The 23,802-nt window shown below is 42.8% G+C and overlaps 1 protein-coding gene across 4 annotated transcripts in view; it reads right to left on the bottom strand.

Moving 5' to 3' along the window:
• The window catches only part of TMPRSS5 (transmembrane serine protease 5), a 111,512-nt gene that overhangs the window by 38,623 nt on the left and 49,087 nt on the right, over positions 1 to 23,802 (bottom strand). For all 4 annotated transcript variants that reach the window (XM_082274231.1, XM_082274230.1, XM_082274229.1 and 1 more), the window contains 3 exons: positions 22,754 to 22,889; positions 19,343 to 19,456; positions 7,973 to 8,016 (listed from right to left, as the gene is read on the bottom strand). In XM_082274231.1, coding sequence (XP_082130357.1) covers positions 7,973 to 8,016; positions 19,343 to 19,456; positions 22,754 to 22,889 — 294 coding nt within the window. The remainder of the gene's footprint in view (positions 1 to 7,972; positions 8,017 to 19,342; positions 19,457 to 22,753; positions 22,890 to 23,802) is intronic.

The raw sequence follows: 23,802 nt of genomic DNA on the forward strand, positions 1-23,802 counted from the left end.
GGTGTCCCAGAACAATAGCTGCACCGCTCTGCCGTCATTTGACGGTGGGCGGACAGTAAGTTGTTAAACTACTATGTATGCAGTGATAAATCCTACAAACTCAACACATGAGGTACCTTAAAGTGATTGTAAAGTCTCATGTTTTTTTTTTTTTAAACAAACATGTCATACTTACCTGCTCTGTTTTGCACAAAGCAGCCCTGATCCTCCTCTTCTTGGGTCCCACGCTGGCGCTCCTGGCCCCTCCCTCCTGCTGGGTGCCCCCACAGCCCCACAGCAAGCAGCTTGTTCTGGGGGCACCCAAGCAGGCGCGCTCCTGAGTCACGGCTCTGTGTGTCCATTAACACAGCCGTGGCTTGACCCCCGACACCTCCATCTCCTGATTGGCTCACAGGCGGTGATTCCCGCTGCTGCCAAAAGCCAATCAGGAGTGCAATTCCCCGGACAGCCAAGGCTCTCATTGACATCACTGGATCGAGAGGGGACATAGAATGCATGGAGGTAAAATAGCCCCGCTTATGTTATAAAGGAAAAACAAATACTAGCTTTTCAGTATAACAAATGAAATAGTTCAGAGGTAGAATAATAAAACACTTTTGATGGGTAATATTTCATTTTCATAGACCAAAAAAAGAAAATGATAGCTGGCTTATGGTCAACCCTATACACCTAATAACTAATTTCATTTAAACCTGTGTTACTATTACTACCTTTCTGTTCTAGTTTCAGAGTTGGCATTTATGTCATCGTGGTTATGTTAAGTTTACTTTGGAAGTGAACCCAATCACTAAAATCTCATATAATTTTTAACATGTTAACCCCTTCCTGCCTGCCCCGCCAGCTCTTTAACTGGGCAAATGCCCAGAGGGCGAGAAGGTTTGTCTCATTATGTGACCACTGTGATTGGCTGTCACAGTGGTCACATGACCTGGAGCTGGTCCCAGCACTTTTTTTTCTCTAGTACAGACAGAGAGCTGTCTTTGATAGCTCAGTCTTTGCACTGGGAGCAAGCAGTGGGTACACCTCTGCCACCCACAGAGGCGAATGTGCAGTGTATGGGTGTTAAAAATCACCCTCTTACCACCACACATAGGTGTTACGTGGATGGCAACATTTTTAAAGTGGTTGTAAAGGCAAAACACTTATCTGTGTCGATCCAGCCCTGTTCCTGGCTTCAGTTCTTCTCTCCCCTCGTCTTTCTCCCACAAGTTTCACTGAGAGCAGCAAGAATCATTGGCTCCTGCTGCTGTCAGTCAAATCATGTAAGGAGGGAGTAGGGGGTGGGGCTGAACGGTGCTGTGTGTCTATGGATGCACACAGTTCGGTTTGGGATTGAGCCCGCATGTCTGCCCCCATAGCAAGCTGTTTGTTATGAGGGGCAGACACAGAAGGGGGTACACATTACACAGAGTGGGTTTGTATATATTTGTTATTTAAAAAAATAATAACAGACTTTACCATCACTTTACACAAAACACTCAACATTTTAAGGCCCCGTTCACACTGGGGCGATCCGACTTCCCGGGACGACCTCCGAGGTCGCGGTGCGAGCAGCGCGCCGCGACCTCGGAGTGGCCGGCACGGACTTCATAACATTGAAGTCTATGACGATCGCTCCGGGTCGCCCCAAAGAAGCTCCGGACCCTTTTTCTAAGTCGGAGCGACTTGTGTCGCTCCTATTAGAACGGGTCCACAGCTTCCCTATGGAAGGCGACCTACTGCGACCTGTGAGGCGACCAGGTCGCCTCACAGGTCGCCCCAGTGTGAACGGGGACTAAGTCTACAGCTTGCTTTAAAGTGTAGAAAGGACCAAAACACATTTGTTTATGTTTTGGATAGAACAGAAATGGAGTACAATAGCTGTCATATTCTAATGCTGTTTAATTCCCCAGTAATAAGATTTGCCTTTTATGTTTGTCCTGGTCATGACAAACAACAAGACATGAAGTGGGAAATTGGGAAATCCAAAATCCTTCATTTATCAACAGAACATAAGGGCTCTTTCACACAGGCGGACCGTTCAGATCCGCCTGTTCGTTTTTTTTGGGGAACTGAACGGTCCACCCATGCATCCCTATGGGGCATCGGATGTCAGCAGAGACATGTCCGCTGACATCCGATCCGATCCGTCAAATCTGGACGGATGGAAACCCTATTTTCCATGAGTCCAGCGGATCGGATCAGATGGGATCGGATGAGAACGGACCGACGGTCCGTTCCCATCCAATTCCCCCATAGAGATGTATGGGGCTCTGACAGCTGTGTTTCTGCACACAGTGCGGAGAACAGCTGTCATTCTCCTGCTTAGCGGGGGATTGGTGGATCGATCCCCCGCTGAGAAAAACTGAGTCCATCTGACGGACTCATAGTGTGAAAGGGGCCTAAAACAAAACTCTCCCGGCAGAAACTACATATGCAGTCCAGGCTCACTGATCCTGATAAAGGTGTCAAGAAAGGTGTTGATGGTGTTGGTAATTATTACACACCAAATGAACACTTATCTTTTGATGAAAAGCCCTTGAATCTATGCTATTTACCATGGGCACCTCTGCTGATTTCCCCTCCACTTTTTTGATGTTGAGATGTCTAACCTCATTGCACCCCAGGATCCCTATATTGCCAGGTACTCCACAAGCTTCTTATGAGGTTGCTTAATCCCTATCTGAGCTTCATACAACCCTACAGATGTAATGGCACTTTTCCACTGCAAGTACTGGCTCGGCTCCACTCAGCCCTGCTTGGCCCAGCTCGGCTCAGTTTGCTTTTCCACTGCGTGGTATGAGTCGGCACGTTTCAGCACTGTATTGGCTCTACTCGGCTCGGTTTGCTTTTCCACTAAAGTAGTAAGTGGGTGGGATTACAACAATTCTCTGACCAATCAGTGGCTAGCAGTGACAAACAATCAAGGCTGCATGCAAAGGATTGTGGGATATGGTATAGGTACGGCCCGCTTGGAACCCCAACCGAGGTGGTACTGTTTAAGCGAGCCGTACTGAGCCGTACCATGTAGTGGAAAAGCGCTGCTGTACCGAACCGTCCCGAACCGTTCTAACACGTACCACGCGGTACCATGCAGTGGAAAAGCGCCAAACTGAGCCAAACCGATCCGTTCCATGCAGTGGAAAAGCACCGTATGTAGACTGCTCTTTTTCTGAACTTTCAACTTTTTGTTTGTTTTACTGTACTTTGGATTTCTCCTGTGGTTTTCTTTCCTTTCCTTCTTCTGGTTCCTTTGTTTCTGCAACAAATGTCTAAGACGGGATGTCCCATCACTTTGTTAAAGGAGTTGTAAAGTCAGAAGTTTTTTTTATCTTAATGCATTCTTTGCATTAAGATAAAAAGCCTTCTGTGTGCAGAAGCCCCCCTCAGCCCCCCCTAATACTTACCTGAGGTCCCTCTCTGCCCAGCGATGTCTACGAGTGTCTCAACCGTCTGAGATTCTCCCTCCTGATTGGTTGAGACACTGGCTGCTGCTGCTGTCAATCAAAGTAAGCTATCCAATCAGGAGAGATAGGGGGCGGGGCCCGGGTCGGGGCTCCATGTCTAAATGGACACTCGGCTCGGGTGCCCTCATATTAAGCTTCTTGCTGTGGGGGCACTCGACAGGAGGGAGGGGCCAGGAACAGCGAAGAGGGACCTGAGAAGAGGAGGATTGGGGCTGCTCTGTGCAAATCCACTGCAACAGAGCAGGTAAGTATAACATAAATAACAATAACACAGTGCAACAAGCCAAATATAAAAGGTGCTATCACATATAACCTGTTAAACACACTGTGTGTGAAAAAAATGAATAATAATGATAATGCTGATGGAGCTCCTGAAAGCTATTACACTCCGTAACACTGTGGATACGGCGGCCTGCGTGCCACCACACTTCCGCATGCGCCATGAAAGTCACAGATTGGCATGGACTTTTTGGAATAAGAGCACTTTTCACAAACTTTCACTGGACACTTGCTTGCTCGTGTTTATTTTTTTATTTTTTTATATTTTTGATTTGCATTTCCTCCCATATAGTCATATGGGAACATGGACTCACTTCACTAGTCTATAACCACAGGTTGATTATATATTTCATCTTATTTCATTTTTTTCACACACGGTGTGTTTAACAGGTTATATATGATAGCACCTTTTATATTTGGTTTGTTGCACTGTTTTTTTGCGCTGTGTTATTGTTATTTATCTTTGAGTCACTGAGTGATGAACAGCAACAGCAGTCTTTGAAGTATGAGATATTTATTTAGCGCAGGGAGGATGTTTTAGTCATTGATGTTTTAGTTTAACATGTTTGTTATTTTTATATGAAAAACGAGAGTTTACAATCACTTTAAGATTTCTCCAATAGGACACAAGCAGCAATAAACTGACTAAAAACCTTTGGGTTCACATGCACTGGTGATCCTGCCATAAGGGTGCTTGTCCAAATAAGACATATGCACAATCAGTGGCGGCCGGTCTATTGAGGGTGCAGGGGCGCCGCTTCCCCATCCATGCGTCCGGCCCCCTAATCTGCATGCAGGGGCGCCGGACGCATGGAGCTTAATGTGTTTTTTTTTTTTTAAATCACCTGAGCAGAGCAGTGCGCCCCGAGCCCACCCATTGTGTGACAATAGCGAATGAAAATTCGCTATTGCCACAACGATCCTCCTCCTGGCCAATCAGGAAGCGCGTCCGATACGCGCTTCCTGATTTGCCGCAAGGCAAACCCCATGCCATTGGCCGAGGAGGAGGTGGGAGCGGGAGGACTGGGACTGAGGAGAAGCCGACGCCGAGAGACTGATGAGAAGCCGCCCGCCGCCGCTGTGCACAATATACCCTCAAAATTATGTAGCACAATTCCCATTCGTTTTGCTGGATATGGGTCCCCCTGGGTCACCGGGTGCAACAAAAGTACCCTTGAGCATGTTTCTCCAAGTGTGAGCACTGAGACAATGACCAGTCCAGTATCTTTGGGTTTTTGTATTTATTTTGTAACTTGGATAGGAGAAGGGATGAGTGGGATACTTCTTGAACTAAACTAGGCACATTTGGCGGAGACACTTGAATATTGGTATTTGGCGCTGACTTGACGCTGGCTGAATGCCTATCAAAGCTGACTTGATGCTGGCTAACGCTGGCCGGATGTCGGTTCACGCTGACTTGGCTTGAGACTGCTTTCTCACTAAAGAAGTCCTCTTGAAAGCTCCCCCTAAGCGCTCCTGCTGAGGTAGCTATTTGAATACACTGCTGAACACTTCAGGGCCCGCACCGGCGCCCTCTTTTCTCTCACTAATCTTCAGGACTTAGAGACTGGTACCCACTTTCTCAATCACAACTACTGGTTAGCTGGCTCCTGGATCCCTTTTACCTCTCTGGAGTGGCCCCCTCTCTCAGGCAGACCCCTGGGCAATTTCGAGTACTTGCAACACTCTTTTTCCTGGAAACTTCTGCCCAGCAGCTCCACTCGGTCCACGGCACTCTGGATCCTTCCTGAAGCCCAGCTCAACCTCCGGTCCTCTAGGTCGACTGCCCAGGACACCTTCACTTGCTCTGACAGGAGGAGAGACAGCTGTCAGCCTCCTCCTGGGACTCTGCTTCCCACCAAAGACGCCCTGTCACATGCTCCCCTCAGACTTATATCCGATCCCAGGGTGCATTGCGGCAAACTCCGCTCACTGAGACAGCTACAAGCCCTGGTGTGCTATTGGCCAGGTTTCCTCCACTGTCCAACAAGAGCCCTCATTGGAAACAGTGGGGAGACTCCCCAGACTCAACAGATCACACCTGGAAACATGTGACAGCCTAACTAAATGGTCAGGACCCCCTGATAAGCAGACAGGGCCCCATATATGCCTTTTTCTAGTACCTACCTAGGAGGGTGCTACATCTAAAATATATGATTCTACATCATTATACAATGTCCATGTGACAGTTTGATGAAAATCGTGTCCTCTTTGCCACTATGCCACCTTCACGGAGGACACGATTTTCAGCAAACTTTTTTGCATGACTGGAGCACGACTGGGAGTCTTTGGATCTATCAAGACACACATTAGTGGATTTAAATATTAATATTGGACTGTCACATGGACACTGTATAATGTAGAATCATAGATTATAATTTTGAGGGTATATTTTGCATGTATTTTTTTGGACACTGGAATATCGATACCTAGCACCCATATTTTTAAATATTTTTTGATTCATTTCTGTTAACAACACAGGTTTTATTGGTTTAGCTGCAGGGGTATAACACATTTCGGTGTGCAGTAATTTATAATCTTTGGTGCAGTGATTTTTAGTTTTTGATAAGGGTGTTTGTACAGAGACTTTTTGTTTTAGGGTGACAATGCTCAATTTCTGTTACCCAATTGTGCTCCTGCTTCCTGTCATATGCTGTCCTAAAGGAGACTACAAATGACCATGCAGACACACATTGCACAGACATGTTAAACCGTTGTCACCATCAGGAAACCTGCCTTGAGAAATACCAATCAGCAGTACACCTAGGTAGACAGGAAGTGGCTGTAGGACGCTGTGGGAGATCAGCAAGGTGGATATGCATCACAGGATTTAAAAAAGATGTCCACAATAAAAAAAAAAAAAAAAAAAACAGCATTTGTTTATGATGCACAGTGCTTTAGCCAACTAAATTCAGTTAAGCTGTATATTTACAATAACGAATGATTCATTAACCACTTCCGGACCGTCCGCCACAGATATACTGCGGCAGGCAGCCTCTCCTGCACAAAACCGATGTAGGGCTACGTTGGTTGCGTGCCTGCAGCTAGGGGGCGAGCGCGCCCCGCCGGCAGTGCGCTCCTGCTCCCACTCGGCAGCGGGGACTCCGATGCACGGGGCAGGCGGCTCCGATTGCCACCTGCCACCCGCGATCATTGCCCCCTGAGAGAGAAGAACGGTCAGCTGTTGTAAACACAGCTGTCCATTCTTCTCTCTGGAATGATCACAGAGCTCCTGTGATCCTTCTATATAGGATCACAGGTCTCTATGTTCATTTCACCAGCCCCGACCCCATACAGATAGAATTACTCCCCTAGGCTCACATTTAACCCCTTGATCACCCACAGTGTTAACCCCTTCCCTGCCAGTGTCATTATTACAGTAACAGTGCATATTTTTAGCACTGATTACTATAGTAATGTCACTGGTCCCCTCAAAAGTGTCAAAAATGTCAGTTAGGGGTCCGATCTGTCCGCCGAAATTTCGCAGTCCCGCTACAAATCGCAGATCACCGCCATTATTAGTAAAGAAAAAAAAACAATAAAAATTACATAAGTCTTTCCCGTAGTTAGTGGACGTGATAACATTTGCGCAAACCAATCAAAATACGCTTATTGCGATTTTTTTACGAAAAATATGTAGCAGAAAACGAATTGGCCTAAAATGTTAAAAAATTTAGATTTTTAAATTTTTTTGGGGGAATGTTATATAGCAGAAAGTGAAAAATATATATATTTTTTTTCAGAATTTTCGCTTTTTTTGTTTATAGCGTAAAAAATAAAAATCACAGAGGTGATCAAATACCACCAAAAGAAAGCTCTATTTGTGGGAAAAAAGGACATACATTTTGTTTGGGTACAGTGTTGCACAACTGCGCAATTGTCCGTTAAAATAACGCAGTGCTGAATCGCAAAAAAATGGCCTGGTCATTAAGGGGACAAATCCTTCCGGTCCAGAAGTGGTTAAGAAATAGTTGACTAAAACAACTCTGCTGTCTCAGTAAAACCAGTATCTCACTTCTTTTGCTTCTCTGCAATCCTTGTATGTTTCTGTGTCTGAAAGTTGTCTACAAATGGAAACAAGCCTTAATGTGCCGGGTAGGCGTTATCCTAAGCCAGACATTTATTTTGGCTACAGAAAGCATCTGAAGAGAACATTTATACTTAGATAATTACTATGATTACATGAATTACCATTTTTAATTATCGAAGTTCAACAGTATGAGAAAAGTGCAGGGAAAATTACTCACCTGAACACTTCAGTGCAACAACGTGACCCGAAAGACATTCACGTCTAGAAAAAAATGGTGAAAATTAACAGGAATACACTACAAAAATTAAAGCGGAACTTTATCCATAACAGCTTGATAAAATAATGTTTATTAGCAAGAAACATACATTTCACATGAATAATTATGCTACCAAAATAAGTGTGCTGTAAATAGCCTCCAGGCTGCCATTTTGCTGAAGACCGGAGCCCATGAGCAGCAGTAAATCTTTAGGCTGTTAGCAGATCGGCCTCTACAAGTTGGGCACAGTGCCTAAAAATAGAGTACCTGAGCATGTGCAGAGCAGGGTGAGGCAGGCCATACTCGGTTCGAATCTCAGCCAGTTCAGCAGGAACTGGGCAAAGTTCAAAGCATGCATGGGCAGGCTGAATGTGCCAAGGTGATCGATCAACTTGGGTACAACCAGGATGTCGGGTTTTACTATAGCTATAGCCGCTAGCAATAATCACTGTCTTCTCCCAGCAAGGACGCCAGATGTGGCTAATGGATCTTACGCTCCCACACTTTCTCCAGCATAATGGGGATTGGGCACCAGGTTAGCGCTTAGCTAATATTTGTGGTGTGAGGTACCATCTGTGTACGACTTTTTGAATTGTTCCCCAATGTGATATGCAGCAGGACATCTTCTTGGGTTGTTTCCCAGTGTGATATGCAGCAGGATATCTTCTTGGGTTGTTTCCCAGTGTGATATGCAGCAGGACATCTTCTTGGCTTGTTTCCCAGTGTGATATGCAGCAGGATATCTTCTTGGGTTGTTTCCCAGTGTGATATGCAGCGGGACATTTTCTTGGGTCGTTGGAGGGCATGTCGCCATTGCTGTAGTGTGTATGCAGCTCCTTAATCATGTTCCTATAACTTCGTGGCTGGTAGCTTGTCCGGGAGCACCTTAGAACACAAGGCTGTGTAGATTGAGTTTAGTAGGGGGTCATCCCCTTTCTTTAAAGTGGAGAGGAGATGGCGAATTTGCAAGTATTTATAAAAGTCTTTATAATAGATGTCAAAGGATTTGGTAATGTCCTGGAAAGAGAGCATCTGTTGTTGATCAAACAGTTGAACCATTAGTTTGAGACCCCGGCTCATCCAGGAAGTGATGTCCAGGTCCGGGATCATCAGTGATAAGAAAGTGGAGTATTTGAGTCAATCAGTTTGTGATTTTTGTTAGAAAGGTTTAAAACAAAATGTAGAGGGAATGTTGAGGGCAAGCGGCCTGGTATGGTTAAGGGGGGGAACGAGCGAGCCTGCCAGGCTGCATGCTCGGATAAGGGTCTGGTATGAATTTTGGAGGGGACCCCACGCCATTTAAAAAAAAAAAAAAAATCCCTCATAGGGTTACCCTTAACTACTGAAATACAAGGCACTTTCAGCCCTTCCTGCCCAGACCAATTTTCAGCTTTCAGTGCTCCTTGGCATTTATGGGAAATCTTAATCTGCTTGACATTGCACTGCTCCCGGTCTTTAACATTGGCATCTATGGGAAATATTGGTCAGCTTGACATTGCACTGCTCCCAGTTTTTAACATTGGAGTCTAAGGGAAATCTTGGTCAGCTTGACATCACACGGCTCCTGAACCATATGTGACAGGGACACCAAACTTGGGGAGCACCGAGAGGGGACCCAGGACTACAACATATCTACACATTTTAAGAGTGGGGTATGCCTGTAAACTGCACTGACTTGACTAAACTGACTGAACACACTATCCACGAACTACCTGCCTAATCTCCATTGTCACACACTATACATGGCTACCTTGTAAGCAGCAGCCTTATATAGTGTGGGGCGTAGACTTAGCCCCTGAGCCATGATTGGCCAAAGGCATACAGATCGGGTGCATGCTTTGGCCAATCATCAGCAATCAATGCACTGCAAGAATTTCCCGCCAAGAGCCCCATTTGTTTGTGTGTTCAGCGAACACACGAACAGCTGATTTTCGAGCCAAACTTACATTCGACTCAAGCACATAGCCCATCCCTGGTTCCTGCTTTATTTGCTTGGGTAGAAAAATTTGGTTTGGACTTATTAAGGGCATGTTCTTGCTGACTAAGAATACAGTTGACAAGAGTTTGCCTCAAATTGTCAAGAGTTTGAGCTGTGGTCGCATTTAGCGCTGTTTTATGTTGTTGTTCTAGAGTTTGAATCTGAGTTAGTAAATATGAGATCTCTCTGGTTCTCCTCCGTTTCTCGAATGCACCCATTTTAAAACAAAATGCCTCTTATGACAGATTTGTGTGAATTCCATAACACAGACTTATCTATATCCTCACTTGCATTCAACTGAAAGAAGGAGATTATTTCTTGTTTGATCTGGTCCTTGTGTCTAGGATTTGTAAGAAGAAAGGTGCTCAAACACCAAAGAGATATATTCTTTTTGAATGGGGATACAAAAATGTCTAGGGATACAGGAGCATGGTCGGACCATGTAATAGAATCTATCTCCGTCTTAGAGATGTACTGAAAGGTGAGTTTATCTACAAGGAACTGATCAATCCTCGAATAAGAATGTTGTGGCTTAAAAAATAATGTATAATCCCTTTCGTTCCCATGTAGACATCTCCAGGCGTCAAAAAATAAATTTGTGTAAGTAATAAAGTAAGAGAGGGTAGATGAGCATTTGGGTGTCATTGAGATCCCCGCATAGTACAAAGTGGCCTTTGGCGTGATGTTTGAGCGAATTTAATGAAAAAATGAGCATTGACGTGAGTTAGACGCATATATGTTAATCAGAATGATTTGAACGTTATTTATGGTGGCATGTAGTAAAAAAAAGCGAGCAGCTGAGTCCAAGTAAAAGGAGTGAAACTGAAACTGCACCGAGTATTTGATGGCTATCCAACACCTTTTGATTTAATATCAGCGTTGGCAAAAAAAGTGCGCAAATTCTTTTTAGTTGGGGGGGGGGGTTAGATTGCTTTAACCACTTTACCACCGGAGGATTTTCCTGCCTAACGTCCAGGCCACTTTTCGCAACTTGGCACTGCGTGACTTTAACTGACAATTGCGCGGTCATGCAACCCTGCACCCAAACAAAATTTATGTCCTTTTTTTTCCCACAAAAAGAGCTTCCTTTTGGGGGTATTTGATCACCTCTGCACTTTTTGTTTTTTTCCGATATTAATAAAAAAAGAGCAAACATTTTGCAAACAAATTGACATTTTCTACTTTGACAGTTAAAAAATATCCAATATATTCCATTTTTGTCATATATTTAGGCCAAAATGTATTTAGCTACATGTCTTAAACAAAAAAATCCTCAATGAACGTATTTTTAACCGCTTTAAGACCATAAGATTTTACCCCATTCCTGACCAGGCTATAATTTGCGATTTGGTACTGCGTTACTTTAACGGACAATTGCGCGGTCGTACGATGCTGTACCCAAATTAAATTTATGTCCTTTTTTTCCCCCACAAATAGAGCTTGCTTTTGGTGGTATTTGATCACCTGTGCGATTTTTAATTTTTGAAAAAAAGAGCGACAATTTTGAAAAAAAAAAACCCAATATTTTTTACATTCTGATATATAACATTCCCAAAAGAAAATTTAAAAATCAAATTTTTTTAACATTTTAAGCCAATTTGTTTTCTGCTACATATTTTTGGTAAAAAAAATCACAATAGGCGTATTTTGATTGGTTTGCGCAAAAGTTATCGCGTTTACTAACTACGGGAAAGATTTGTCTGTTTTATTGTTTTTTTTTTTACTAGTAATGGCGGCGATCTGCGTTTTTTTTTGCGGGACTGCGACATTGCGACGGACAGATCGGACCCCTAACTGACATTTTTGACACTTTTGGGGGTACCAGTGACATTACTACAGTAATCAGTGCTATAAATATGCACTGTTACTGTAATAATGACACTGGCAGGGAAGGGGTTAACTTTATTGGTGATCAAGGGGTTAAATGTATGCCTCATGCTTACTGACGTGTGTGGGGGGAGGGCATTGTGTGACACAGACACAGATCGCAGGTTCAGCTGTGCTGAATCCTGTAATCTGTCCCTGTCTGTCACATAGGAGATCTGCCCTCTTTGTTTACACAAGCGGGCAAATTTCCTCACTCGATCCCCGACGATCGGGGAAGAGCGGCGGTAATCACTGCCTCTCCTCCCCTGGCCCAACTCCCGCTGCGTCTGAATACAGCGGGAGCGAGCCTCCGGCACCGTGCGCGCCGCCGAGAGAGTGGAGAGTCTGGTGACGTAGGTCTACGTCTCCAGATGATAACGAAACACATTGCCGCAGTAGCAGCTCAGTGAGCGGTCGGCAAGTGGTTAATTGGGTCTCCTGGACGAATAAAATCTCTGTGTGGAGGCGTTTGGCTTCCTTATATAAAACTGATCGTTTATAGGGCGTATTAAAGCCCTTGGCATTTATAGAGGCATTTTTTACCATAATTCAGTAATAGCATGCTTGGCGATGTCTAAAGGGGGACTGATACCAGATGTATGCAAGAAAGGAGGGCGACCCAATACATTTCGGTACTTCAACTTTGAAATGAAAGTAAACGCAACATCTAACATTGAAATACAGATATAAAAAGCTACACATTAACTGTAACAGGTAAGTACATCTGACTGCACTGTGAAAGGATACTGTCAGCAACAAAGAAAAAAAATTTGAGTTTGCTTTGCAGACTCGTCAACCAGGGGGTGTAAGGTAAATCAGGGTACATCAGGGTTCTCGTGTCACCTCGACCTCTCTTTGGTACTAGCAGGTGGGAGAAAGGATAAACATCCACCAGAAGTGCCCTGAAGAAAAGTACAGGCTAAAATAAGAGGGACTGTCTCACAGGCTTTTTTTTTTATACTTCAACTTTATTGGATTTTGTCACATAAGATGTAATGGAACAGGGCACCCCTGAGCGGGTACCTCCGTTGACAGATGCTCCTAGTGCTTTCCAAGGGCTTCAAGCACTCCACCAGACACCGTAAGCACTTCAGACCCCATGAACCGCCGCAGCTTGGTTAGGGTCTCGCAATCTCCTACCCACCCTGGACCTACGACAAGGCTCCAGGTTCCTGTGGGTGAACCTCCTTTCCCCAGAGAGTGCAGCAGAACAAGCTCTTACACAAGCTTTTACAAGAGCTCAGTGATTCTCCAAGGAGTATGGAGGACATAGCAATCCCTTGCAGCAGATTCCCCCAATAAGAGACAGAACTCTAGATTGAGGTGAAGGAACTTATATACAGTTTTCACCCACAAAGTTACCACCCAGATGGACCTTGTTGAAGACTGAACATAATATTCACCATCCAATAGGAACAGAGTTTTACACTCTCATACAGTGTACAAAATATACAATGTGGGACAATCCCCCCTCCCCCTTAGCATCTAATCCACATTCCTATAAGTTTCTCTTAAGGCAGACAGACAGAACAAAGGTGAGCTCATTAGCACACTTAACAATAGGTGAATGGAAAAGCTGTCTCAGACCCTATTTTAGACAAAAGCACTTCAATGATTAGCAGACATGCTGTCTCTCCTAGTTCCTGGACGCCCAAATTAGGAGCTGCACTTCCTGTGCCTGACAGTCTAAAGAAATATGATAGATCTCCATATTTCCTGAGAGATATGGTTAATTATTGTCCCATTTGAAGGAGTCCAACCATATTCTCAGTGTTCACCACCCTCTTGGTCACCCTGCATCCATAACAGATGCAGGGTGACTTAAACATAAGAGAGCCCCATAAGGCTGGGCATGGTGCCCCCCAACCTCTCTAAAGGAATTTGGAGTCCACAACCCCCATGCCCAAAGTGACTCCTGTCACATAAGATAATAAGCACTGGGCCACTGAGACTGGGCCAGGCCCAAATTGGGCTATGGCCGCGTGCCGCAATTGGAGATAGCGGAAATGCCAGGAGCCGGGTATCCCAAAATCCATCAGAAATCGCTGAAATGTCTTAAAAAACCCCTCTACAAACAATTGGTGGGCATACTTGAGGCCCCTCCCCGCCCACAGAGCAGCATTCTGAGAGTAAGCAAAATTAAGCAAACTAGGATTACACCATAGAGGCTGATTCGGAGAGATCCAGTGGGTCCGGTAGCAATAATTCACACCTGGTATAGATCTTAAGGGAGGATTCCAAAAGTGCCGTACCCTCAAGGGAGGCAACAGTGCGGCGGTAGATAAGGTTTGTGAGGGTTTTGTATGAGGAAACCACCGCAGCTTCACTTCAGCAGCCATAGGTGCATTGCCCCGTTGAGGGAAGAGCCACCCATGGATATGCACCAGCTTTGCAGCAGGCGCAGGTTCGGGAGAGCTAAGCCCCCCAGGGCCACTGGTTGTTGAAGCGTAGCAAAGGAGAGCCGGGCTGCCTTGGGGTACCACAGGAACACGGATAGGAGAGAGTCAAGCTCCACAAAAAACATATTCAGTATAAAGACCGGGGAGTTGGCCAAAATATACAAAAACTTAGGTAGCATGACCATGTCTCCCAGGCTTTAGTGAGATGCTGGGTATTGTGATTCCCTGTGTTGGATGGAGGAGTGGTTGCTTTAAGACCCCATTGGGCCAAGTATTTGAGGCCATCGTTTGGTGTCATTATGGGGATGTTTTTTTCTTGGTAAATCACCGAGAGTTTTGTGGGTTGTCCCCAGGTGTGTTTGATCTGTTGGACTTTCAGGGTTTCTGTTATGGGTCTGAACTCCCTGCGTCTCACTGCTGTAGCCTGGGATATGTCAGCAAAGATGGTGAAGCGGGAAAATGGATTCGGCAAGGTTTTGATTTTTCTAGCTGTAGACATTAGCATTTCTTTAATATGAAAAAAATGCACTCTTGCAATAACATCGCCAGGTATTGATGCTGGAAGGTAGCTTGGTTTTTACAAGGTGATGAGCTCGGTCAATAAGAAGCTCTTGTTTTGAGGCTCATGGTAGAATTTATTAAATAGGGATTGCAGGTATCCAATTAGTTCCGTCTGTGTCACGGATTCTGGTATGCCCCTAATTTTGAGATTATTTCATCGAGATCTGTCCTCGATATCTGCTATTTTGTCTTTAAGATGCTGAATTTCGTGTGATTGGTCTGATATGTGTCTACCAATTTGTCTTTAAGATGCTGAATTTCGTGTGATTGGTCTTGATATGTGTCTACCAAGTCATTGTGGGCTGTTACGCTTTCCCCTACCTTTAACGGGTCATCTGTGCATTCTGTGATCTGCGTTATTTGTAATTGTGTATGGCCAATCGCTTTGTTTGTTACATTAAATGTCCTTATATAGGGATTGTAGCATTTTTTTAGGTTCTAGGGTGGATGCAGGTTTGTAAGTGGGTGGGAATTCCTCAAGTAGGGTGTTAGATTCCACAATCAGCGGCATTGTTTGTTTAGTTTTTTATTCACATGAGCCTTGGAGTATGGAGATTGCGGTGGAGAGGAGGCTGGACATTTATAGTGTTTCTTCTGTGGTGAATATGGATCTGCAATATCCTCTGTGAGGTCTGTTTCTTCCAGAGTGTCAGTGTCAGGGGGAGAGAACGGCTGTGCAGCTGGGACCGGAACTGCCGGTGTGTCGGCTCCGTCTTGGACTCCCTCCATGCTCGACCTGGGGAAAAGATCTATGAGTCTGCGAGGCTGAACGGGGCAGCTTTTCCCCTGAAGAATCCCCCTCTGTGTCAGGCAGGGTTACCCGAGGTAGTGGTGAGTGCCTGGGTGGATGTCATTGCTCGGGGTTGCTGTGAAAGGCCAGTGATCAGCAAAGCTCCCTAATCAGGCACCCTCAGCCGCTCAGACACACCCCCCACAGGCACTTATTTTTAATGTTTTACATAGATATACTTGCAAAAAGGGCCACCCTGAAGTGGTCTATCAGGACTTCCACTTACCATAAGGACTTAAAATGTGAATTTGTCATTTTAACAGCAAGTCAAGGCATCAGGAGCAAAAGGCAGCTTTCCCTTTATTATTCTGCAAAGCGCTTTTTAAGTGCCATTTAGAAACACCCCAGGCTCATAAGTTCAATATGTGCTGTCTATACCCTTTACCCAGCCCTGATGAAGATGCACCCTTTCAGTCACAATAATGATTGACTATTTTACTGTATGAGACTTAAGAAATAAGAAATGGTTGACGTTATGCACCTTTTTGGCCCTTTTCTACCATTATCCAACTTTCTTTTTTTTTGCTGTCAGTGTCCCAGATAAGGAGATTCATACTGTGCCTGTGTCCTGGCAGAACATTACCACTGGGACTAAAAGAAAAATTCAAATTTATGAGTTATCAGTAGAAAAGAGTATAAGCAAAATGTTCCACTTGTTCTGGTGATAACTGTCTACGAGTGGATTTCTCTCAATTTGGAGAAATTTCCTTTTACTTGCCATTGCATCTACAAAGCAGAGAATGGAGACTAATCTCATCAATAGGACATTGTTGAAAAAAAAAATGATTGGTTTTACCTATTCCCTATTCTATCCAAAGTAGTAGAAATTATGTTTTGAATTGAGATATTTACTGATGCTAACTGCTTTACATCTGCTTCTGCCAGTGTATAAATTTTGGTTTTAACATTATTAAAGTTATGCCAGGCACATGCAAGAAAGAGTCTCGAGCAGTAAAATGAAAGAAATGGTAGCACATCAGTATACCATTTAACACAACAAATGTTATTTTTAGTTTGAGTAAAAAAGAAAAAATGTTATTAGGATTGCAGTTTTTATAACAAGACAAAGGAAATGATTAATGATATACACTGAACAAAATTATAAACGCAACACTTTTGTTTTTCCCCCCCATTTTTCATGAGCTGAACTCAAATATCTAAGACTTTTTCTATGTACACAAAAGGCCTATTTCTCTCAAATATTGTTCACAAATCTGTCTAAATCTGTGTTAGTGAGCACTTCTCCTTTGTCGAGATAATCCATCCACCTCACAGGTGTGGCAGATCAAGATGCTCATTAGACAGCATGATTATTGCACAGTCGTGCCTTGGGCTGGCCACAATAAAGGCCACTTTAAAATGTGCAGTTTTACTTTATTGAGGGGCCGGGGGGGGGTCTGAATACCAGTCAGTATCTGGTGTGACCACCATTTGCCTCATGCAATGCAACACATCTCCTTGGCATAGAGTTGATCGGGTTGTTGATTGTGGAATGTTGGTCCACTCTTCTTCAAGTTGCTGTGAAGTTGCTGGATATTGGCAGGACCTGGTACACGCTGTCGTATATGCCAATCCAGAGCATCCCAAACATGCTCAATGGCTGACATGTCCAGCGAAGAATACTGGCCATGCAAGAACCGGGATGTTTTCAGTTTCCAAGAATTGTGTACAGATTATTGCAACATGGGGCAGTGCATTATCATGCTTCAACATGAGGTGATGGTTGTGGATGAATGGCACAACAATGGGCGTCAGGATATCATCACGGTATCTCTGTGCATTCAAAATGCCGTCAATAAAATGCACCCGTGTTCGTTGTCCATAACATACGTCTGCCCATACCATAACTCCACCGCCACCATGGGCCACTCAATCCACAATGTTGACATCAGCAAACTGCTCACCCACACATTGCCATACACACTGTCTGCCATCTGCCCTGTACAGTGAAAACCAGGATTTTTCCGTAATGAGAACACCTATCCAAAGTGCCAGACGCCATTGAAAGTGAGCATTTGCCCACTCAAGTCGGTTACAATGAAGAACTGCAGTCAGGTCAAGACCCCAATGAGGATGATGAGCATGAAGATGAGCTTCCCTGAGATGGTTTCTGACAGTTTGTGCAGAAATTCTTTGGTTATGTAAACCGGTTGTTACAGCAGCTGTCCGGGTGGCTGGTCTCAGAGGATCTTGGAGGTGAAGATGCTGGATGTGAAGGTCCTGGGCTGGTGTGGTTAAACGTGGTCTGCAGTTGTGAGGCCAGTTGGATGTACTGCCAAATTCTCTGAAACGCCTTTGGAGACAGCTTATGATAGAGAAATGAACATTAAATTCACGGGCAACAGCTCTGGTGGACATTCCTGCAGTCAGCATGCTAATTGCATGCTCCCTCAAAATTGCGACATCTGTGGCATTGTGCTGTGTGATAAAACTGCACATTTTAGAGTGGCCTTTTATTGTGGCCAGCCTAAGACACACCTGTGCAATAATCATGCTGTCTAATCAGCATCTTGATATGCCACACCTGTGAGGTGGATGGATTATCTCAGCAAAGGAGAAGTGCTCACTAACAGATTTAGACAGATTTGTAACAATATTTGAGAGAAATAGGCCTTTTGTGTACATAGAAAAAGTCTTAGATCTTTGAGTTCAGCTCATGAAAAATGGGGGCAAAAACAAAAGTGTTGCATTTATAATTTTGTTCAGCGTATGTTAAGTCAGGATAAGACTATTTTATTTAGAGGAAATGAGTGGCTAATTAGCTGAAGTAAAAAATAACTGAGCTGAGGTTTGGGATTAAAGACCAGACACTTAAGCTGGCCATAGACGGTTTGAATCTTGGCCGGCTCAGCAGAAACCGGCCGAGATTCGAACCATGTATGAGCAGGCTGAATGTACCCAAGTTGTCCCAATCAACTTGGATACAACCAGCCTGCAAGATTTTACATCTATAGCCATTTATAGCCATGCTGGAAGCAGAAATCACTGTTCTCCTGGTGGGGACGGTTTGCCCCACCGGAAGAACACAAGGGATTCCTCTGTCAACACTGTCTCTGTTGATGGGGGAATCGAGTGGTTGCAGGAAATAAATATGCTCCATCTATAACCCAGCCTTAGCTACAGACTATTTGAATTTCAGTCTATTCCTGATGAACCGTCCGAGAATAAATTAGTGGGGGGTTCAGTTGGCTCCTTCCACCTGAAATCCTTCAATTGAAAAATCAAAAAAGCTAGGTGGAAAGTTGTCTGATTGAATGTAGCTGCTGTTCAGGTATTCTGACAGCCATAATGCTAGCTATCAGAATACAATAGCCCAGCAGGGGGAAATGCACCCATCCATGCTGTAAATAGTGGATGAAGGAATCCTTTATATAAATATTTTAAAGGAGAAGTTCAAGTTCACCTTTTGAAAGAAAATAAAAAATGCACATTTTTTTGCAGGTAAAAACTAAAAATGTATTAATTTTTTGTGAAGAACCTGCAGAGCATTGCTCTCATGATCAGCTGATTGCGGCTGCAATATCAGACTCCTGCACACTCTCAGAACAGCTGTGTTCTTATACGTCCCTAAACAGGATTGTAACGTGTAACATTTTCAGAAAAGTGAATTAGCCTTTAATTTTCCTGCAGCCTAAATGAAAGAATTCCAATAGTGTATGACCAGCTTTTAATTTGAATATTGAATATGTCAAAATATTTTGCTTTAAAATCTGTACTTAGTTCAAGGAATAGCATACCTGGTTTGCCAAATATGTTTTGCTGATGTGGTCTGAGCAAGAGGGATCTGCGCAAATCCTTGAGTGTGATTTAGCCTGTAGTTTGTCAGATTTACAGCTTTGTGTTGCATAAGCCTTTGGAATGGAATTTAGAAACACAACAGGAAGAGTAAGTTATACATTTCTGGATACTTTGATAACACTGGACAACAGAAATTTTACTTCCTAAACATTATTGGTATATCTTCTAGATTTTTTGCTACTAATCACGAAAACTTGTAACTTAACATATCATGTACTGTTTTATAGAAATCCCTTGTTTTTGCAATTTGCAGTACCTATGGTTATGCTGCACACATAAAAAAAGATACAAAAACATGGGACTGTTGTTGAAGCACATCCAGTACTCCAAGTACAATTGCAATATCTGTGGAAATATAAAAGTAGTGGCTCTGCAGCCAATGGGGCAGTGAATGCAAGAGACCCAAGAAAATGGGACAGCCAAGCAAAATTTACAGGTGCCGCTCAAGGCTCCACTGGGTCCTCTTATGTAGCAACTGATTGGAGTGCAGACAAGGAGAGAGCTTGTCCCCACTCTAGATATCTAATGGGAAAGAGAAATCCCCATGACTAAGATCCATGGGCAGAGTGATATACGTTAAGAGCGTGGCCCTTGTTGGTGCCCAGGCTAAGGCTGTCATACACTTTCTTATGGGGTATTGCAGAGATTTGTGACTTCCAGGACTTTTCCCTTTTCCATTAGCCATGCAAAAGAGTCATATTCCATTAAAAAGAAATGGCCACCCCAAAAGAATTTGGTTCTGGAACAGAAAAATGTGGCACATGAACAACTTGTTGATGTGCCAAAGATATTTTTTGTGACAGATATTTTTGCCTACACTTCACATGAAACTTGGACTGATGAAAAATTTATTGAAAGAGATGAATAAGCAGGTTAAGGTTTTCATTATTTGAGACAGATATTTCCTAGAATAACTGATACCAAGAATAAGGATGGCATTTTTGTTGGTACACAGATCATATACATCATCAATGACAAGCAGTTTGAAGATCTGTTAATGGGGCCAGAGAAAATCGCTTGGAAAGCATTTAAGAATGTTGTTGAGAATTTTCTTTACAACTACAAAACACCAAGCTACATTCAGTTGGTTTACCAAGTTCCTACAGCATACAAGACCATTAAGTGCAACATGTCACTGAAAATTAATTTTCTGCATCCACTACAGGAATTCTTTACTGGGTAAAGATTTCACAAGGACATTGCCACAATGGAAAAACTGTATCAGGGCAACTGGAATCCAACAAGGATGGCTGACTATTGTTTGACACTGCATCAACATGCATCAGACTGAGTACAAATTAAAATCAGCAGAAAAAAACGTTTGTAGCCTTGATGAACTCACGCAGTGTATCAGAAACATTATGTGAATAAATACATTATAGTCTATAAAAATATATTTCATATGTCAGAAGATTCCTATGTGATATAGTCATTCAAAAATTATATTTGTGTTCAGTTTGAAAGGGTGTGTTGCCATATGGAGTTTAGGCGTAATCTACCTTAACGTGTTGTGAGGATGAGGAGTTATGCATAAATCTCCTATAATAATTGTAAATAGATGGATGTAAATATTTATTTTTCAAGATATTGAGTTTTGGATTTTACATTTAGTTGAGAGAGGATTGTCAATTATATGAAGCTGTGAGACTTTCTTTAGCAGTCAGTTAAAGGAACCGGTTTAACCAGTCCATTTAAAATGCAGGCAACTGCTGTTTACATATAAACAACTACGGATAGTATTACCTGTGATTACATTTTTGGAAGCGAGACTTTGTGGAGCCAGGGCACCCCAGGTATTATTATACATGATTTATAGGAGTGAATCCCCCCCCCCCAACAGAAAAGGAGTGGTTAGAAAGAGGCGTAACTATGGGAGGGGGAAATGGTCCAATCTGGGAAGAGATACGCCCACAGGAAGTGACAAGCAAGATAGCTGAACCAATGAGAATGGCCCTATACAAGGCTATGGGATATGGGTCTATATTAGGTTCGGTGAGACAGGGTGACTTCCTGTTTGGCATGGGAGAGCTAGAGCCATCACTAGAGGTAATTATGGATTAAGGAGTAAGTTTACATTGTATATTTTATTTGTGTGTCGGTCATAGTGTGTGTATATGAGTATATACTCTATGCATTGTATTTGTTCAGTTAAACTAGGGAAATTATACATTGTGTAGTATGTACAATAGTTATTATTGTTGTAAATTACGTAGGCTGTGCAAACCTTATACGAATAAATAATTGTTGTGTTAAAGTTTTCACACAGTCATAGAACTCTCTTTATTAACCCAAATATTGTCTGAGATAAATTAACTCTCATATATTTTTGGTAACAGGGTGCATATTAATCACCAAATGTTTTTCAGGAAGAAAAAATGTTTGACAACATTTGTGGTTCAGTGTAATTATTGATAATAAAAAAGATTCTAATCGTAACTCAAAAAAACAAAAAACACAACAAACATCTAAAACCGAAAATTTCCCAAAATGCATGATGTACACGAGAGACATGACCAATGTGTATAGCATTAACATTGAAATGAAATAGCTATATCATTTTAGAGTTACACTGCCAGAATTGCCATCAAAATGATTGTAAAGTCTCGTATTTATTTATTTAATTTTTAAATAACAAACATGTTATACTTAGCTTCTCTGTGCAGTGTTTTTGCACAGAGCAGCCCAGATCCTCCTCTTCTAGGGTACCGCTTTGGCGCTCCTGGCCCCTCCCTCCTGTCGAGTTCCCCCACAGCACCTATTCAGACATGGAGCTGCCTGCGGCTCCGCCCCATCTCTATTGATTGGCCAACTGAATTTGATTGACACCAGTGGGAGCCAATGGCACAGCTGCTGTGTCTCAGCCAATCAGGAGGAAGAGTCCAGGATGGCCAAGGTACTCGAGGACATCGCTGGATAGAGATGGGGCTCAGACGGCTGCTACACACAGAAAGCTTTTTGATCTAAATGCATAGAATGCATTAAGATAAAAAAACTTCTGACTTTACAATCCCTTTGTCTAATTAGCATGCTATTGACAGGATAGATAGATAGATAGATAGATAGATAGATAGATAGATAGATAGATAGATAGATAGATAGATAGATAGATAGATAGATAGATAGATAGATAGATAGATAGATAGATAGATAGATAGATAGATAGATAGATAGATAGATAGATAGATAGATAGATAGATAGATAGATAGATAGATAAGATTGTCTACTTTAAATGACTGCTTCTATAGGGGTGCAGCCACGTGCAGACTTTGGGAATGTAATAGATTTAAAAATGAAAGAACAGGTTGATAGTTTACATGTTACTCTATTATATTGCAGTGAAATTTCCTACCTGATATAACCTAGATGTTTACATACAAGTGTTGCCCAAGCTGAGTTCCATCCTTCATGGCAGGTTAGGAGCCATTCTTGTCTATATTCCACCTGTACTTCCAACAAGAAGTTTTCTGTGTTTATTCTGAAAGATACTGAAACCATTTTATATGAAAGAATGTTTTCTTAAGTTAAAAAAAAAGCTTGCAATAAAATTAAATCTTTATGTATTAGGTCACTGCTGACATGACCAAATGGTAATACTTTATGTAATATACCTTGAAAGCCCTGTAACTTTGCCTTATTAGATCTCACTAGACCATATGACATTACCAAATGCAAGTGGTTGTGCTTGGAAACAGATGGCTTGGTCATTTTTAAACATTTCTCAAATACATATTTGGATTCTCATCTTTGCAAAGATATGAGTGCATTTTCCCGCCTCCTGAACAAGACTGGGTTTACTGTTGATTTGGTAAGGGAACATACAGTTTCATTTTTGGGTAAGTCATGCAGGGTTTATTCCACCACAAAGATTAAGGTCTTTCAGGACTCTAGTAAAGAGATCTCTGTTCTCAAGTCTCCACATCTGATGGATCCATTAGGAGGGGGTCTCCTTCCTTATGTTGGATTTGTGATGCATTATATATTTTAAATAACACCAATGGAGGAAAGGGAAACTCTCAAAGATAGGTGGGAACACTCATAGTTCCAAGAAGGTTGTGAAAAGAAAGTCACTAGCCATGGCAGATAGCTCAATGCTGGAATCCCCAAGAGATGTAAGAAGCCAGAAGTCGCTCCGTCTCCCTGTAATAAAGCAGAACTAAACTCTCCTAAGTTTTACAGCTGAACAAGGTGCCATCTTAACCTCTGTTTAGATCTGCAGTTGGTGCTGCTCAGCCATTTGAGGACTTGAAAGTTTGGCTGATAGCTGATATAAACATGTTGACAACTGTGACATGATGTATGTCCTGAATGACACTGTTTTGGGAAACAGTTAAATTGGTGGGTTTAGTTTCTTTTTTATGTTATAACTGGAATATCACTTTTAGGGAAAAGAAAGCAATG

This window comes from Pelophylax lessonae (assembly GCF_965119305.1).
Source record: "Pelophylax lessonae genome assembly, chromosome: 12".
Classification (NCBI taxonomy): domain Eukaryota; kingdom Metazoa; phylum Chordata; class Amphibia; order Anura; family Ranidae; genus Pelophylax; species Pelophylax lessonae.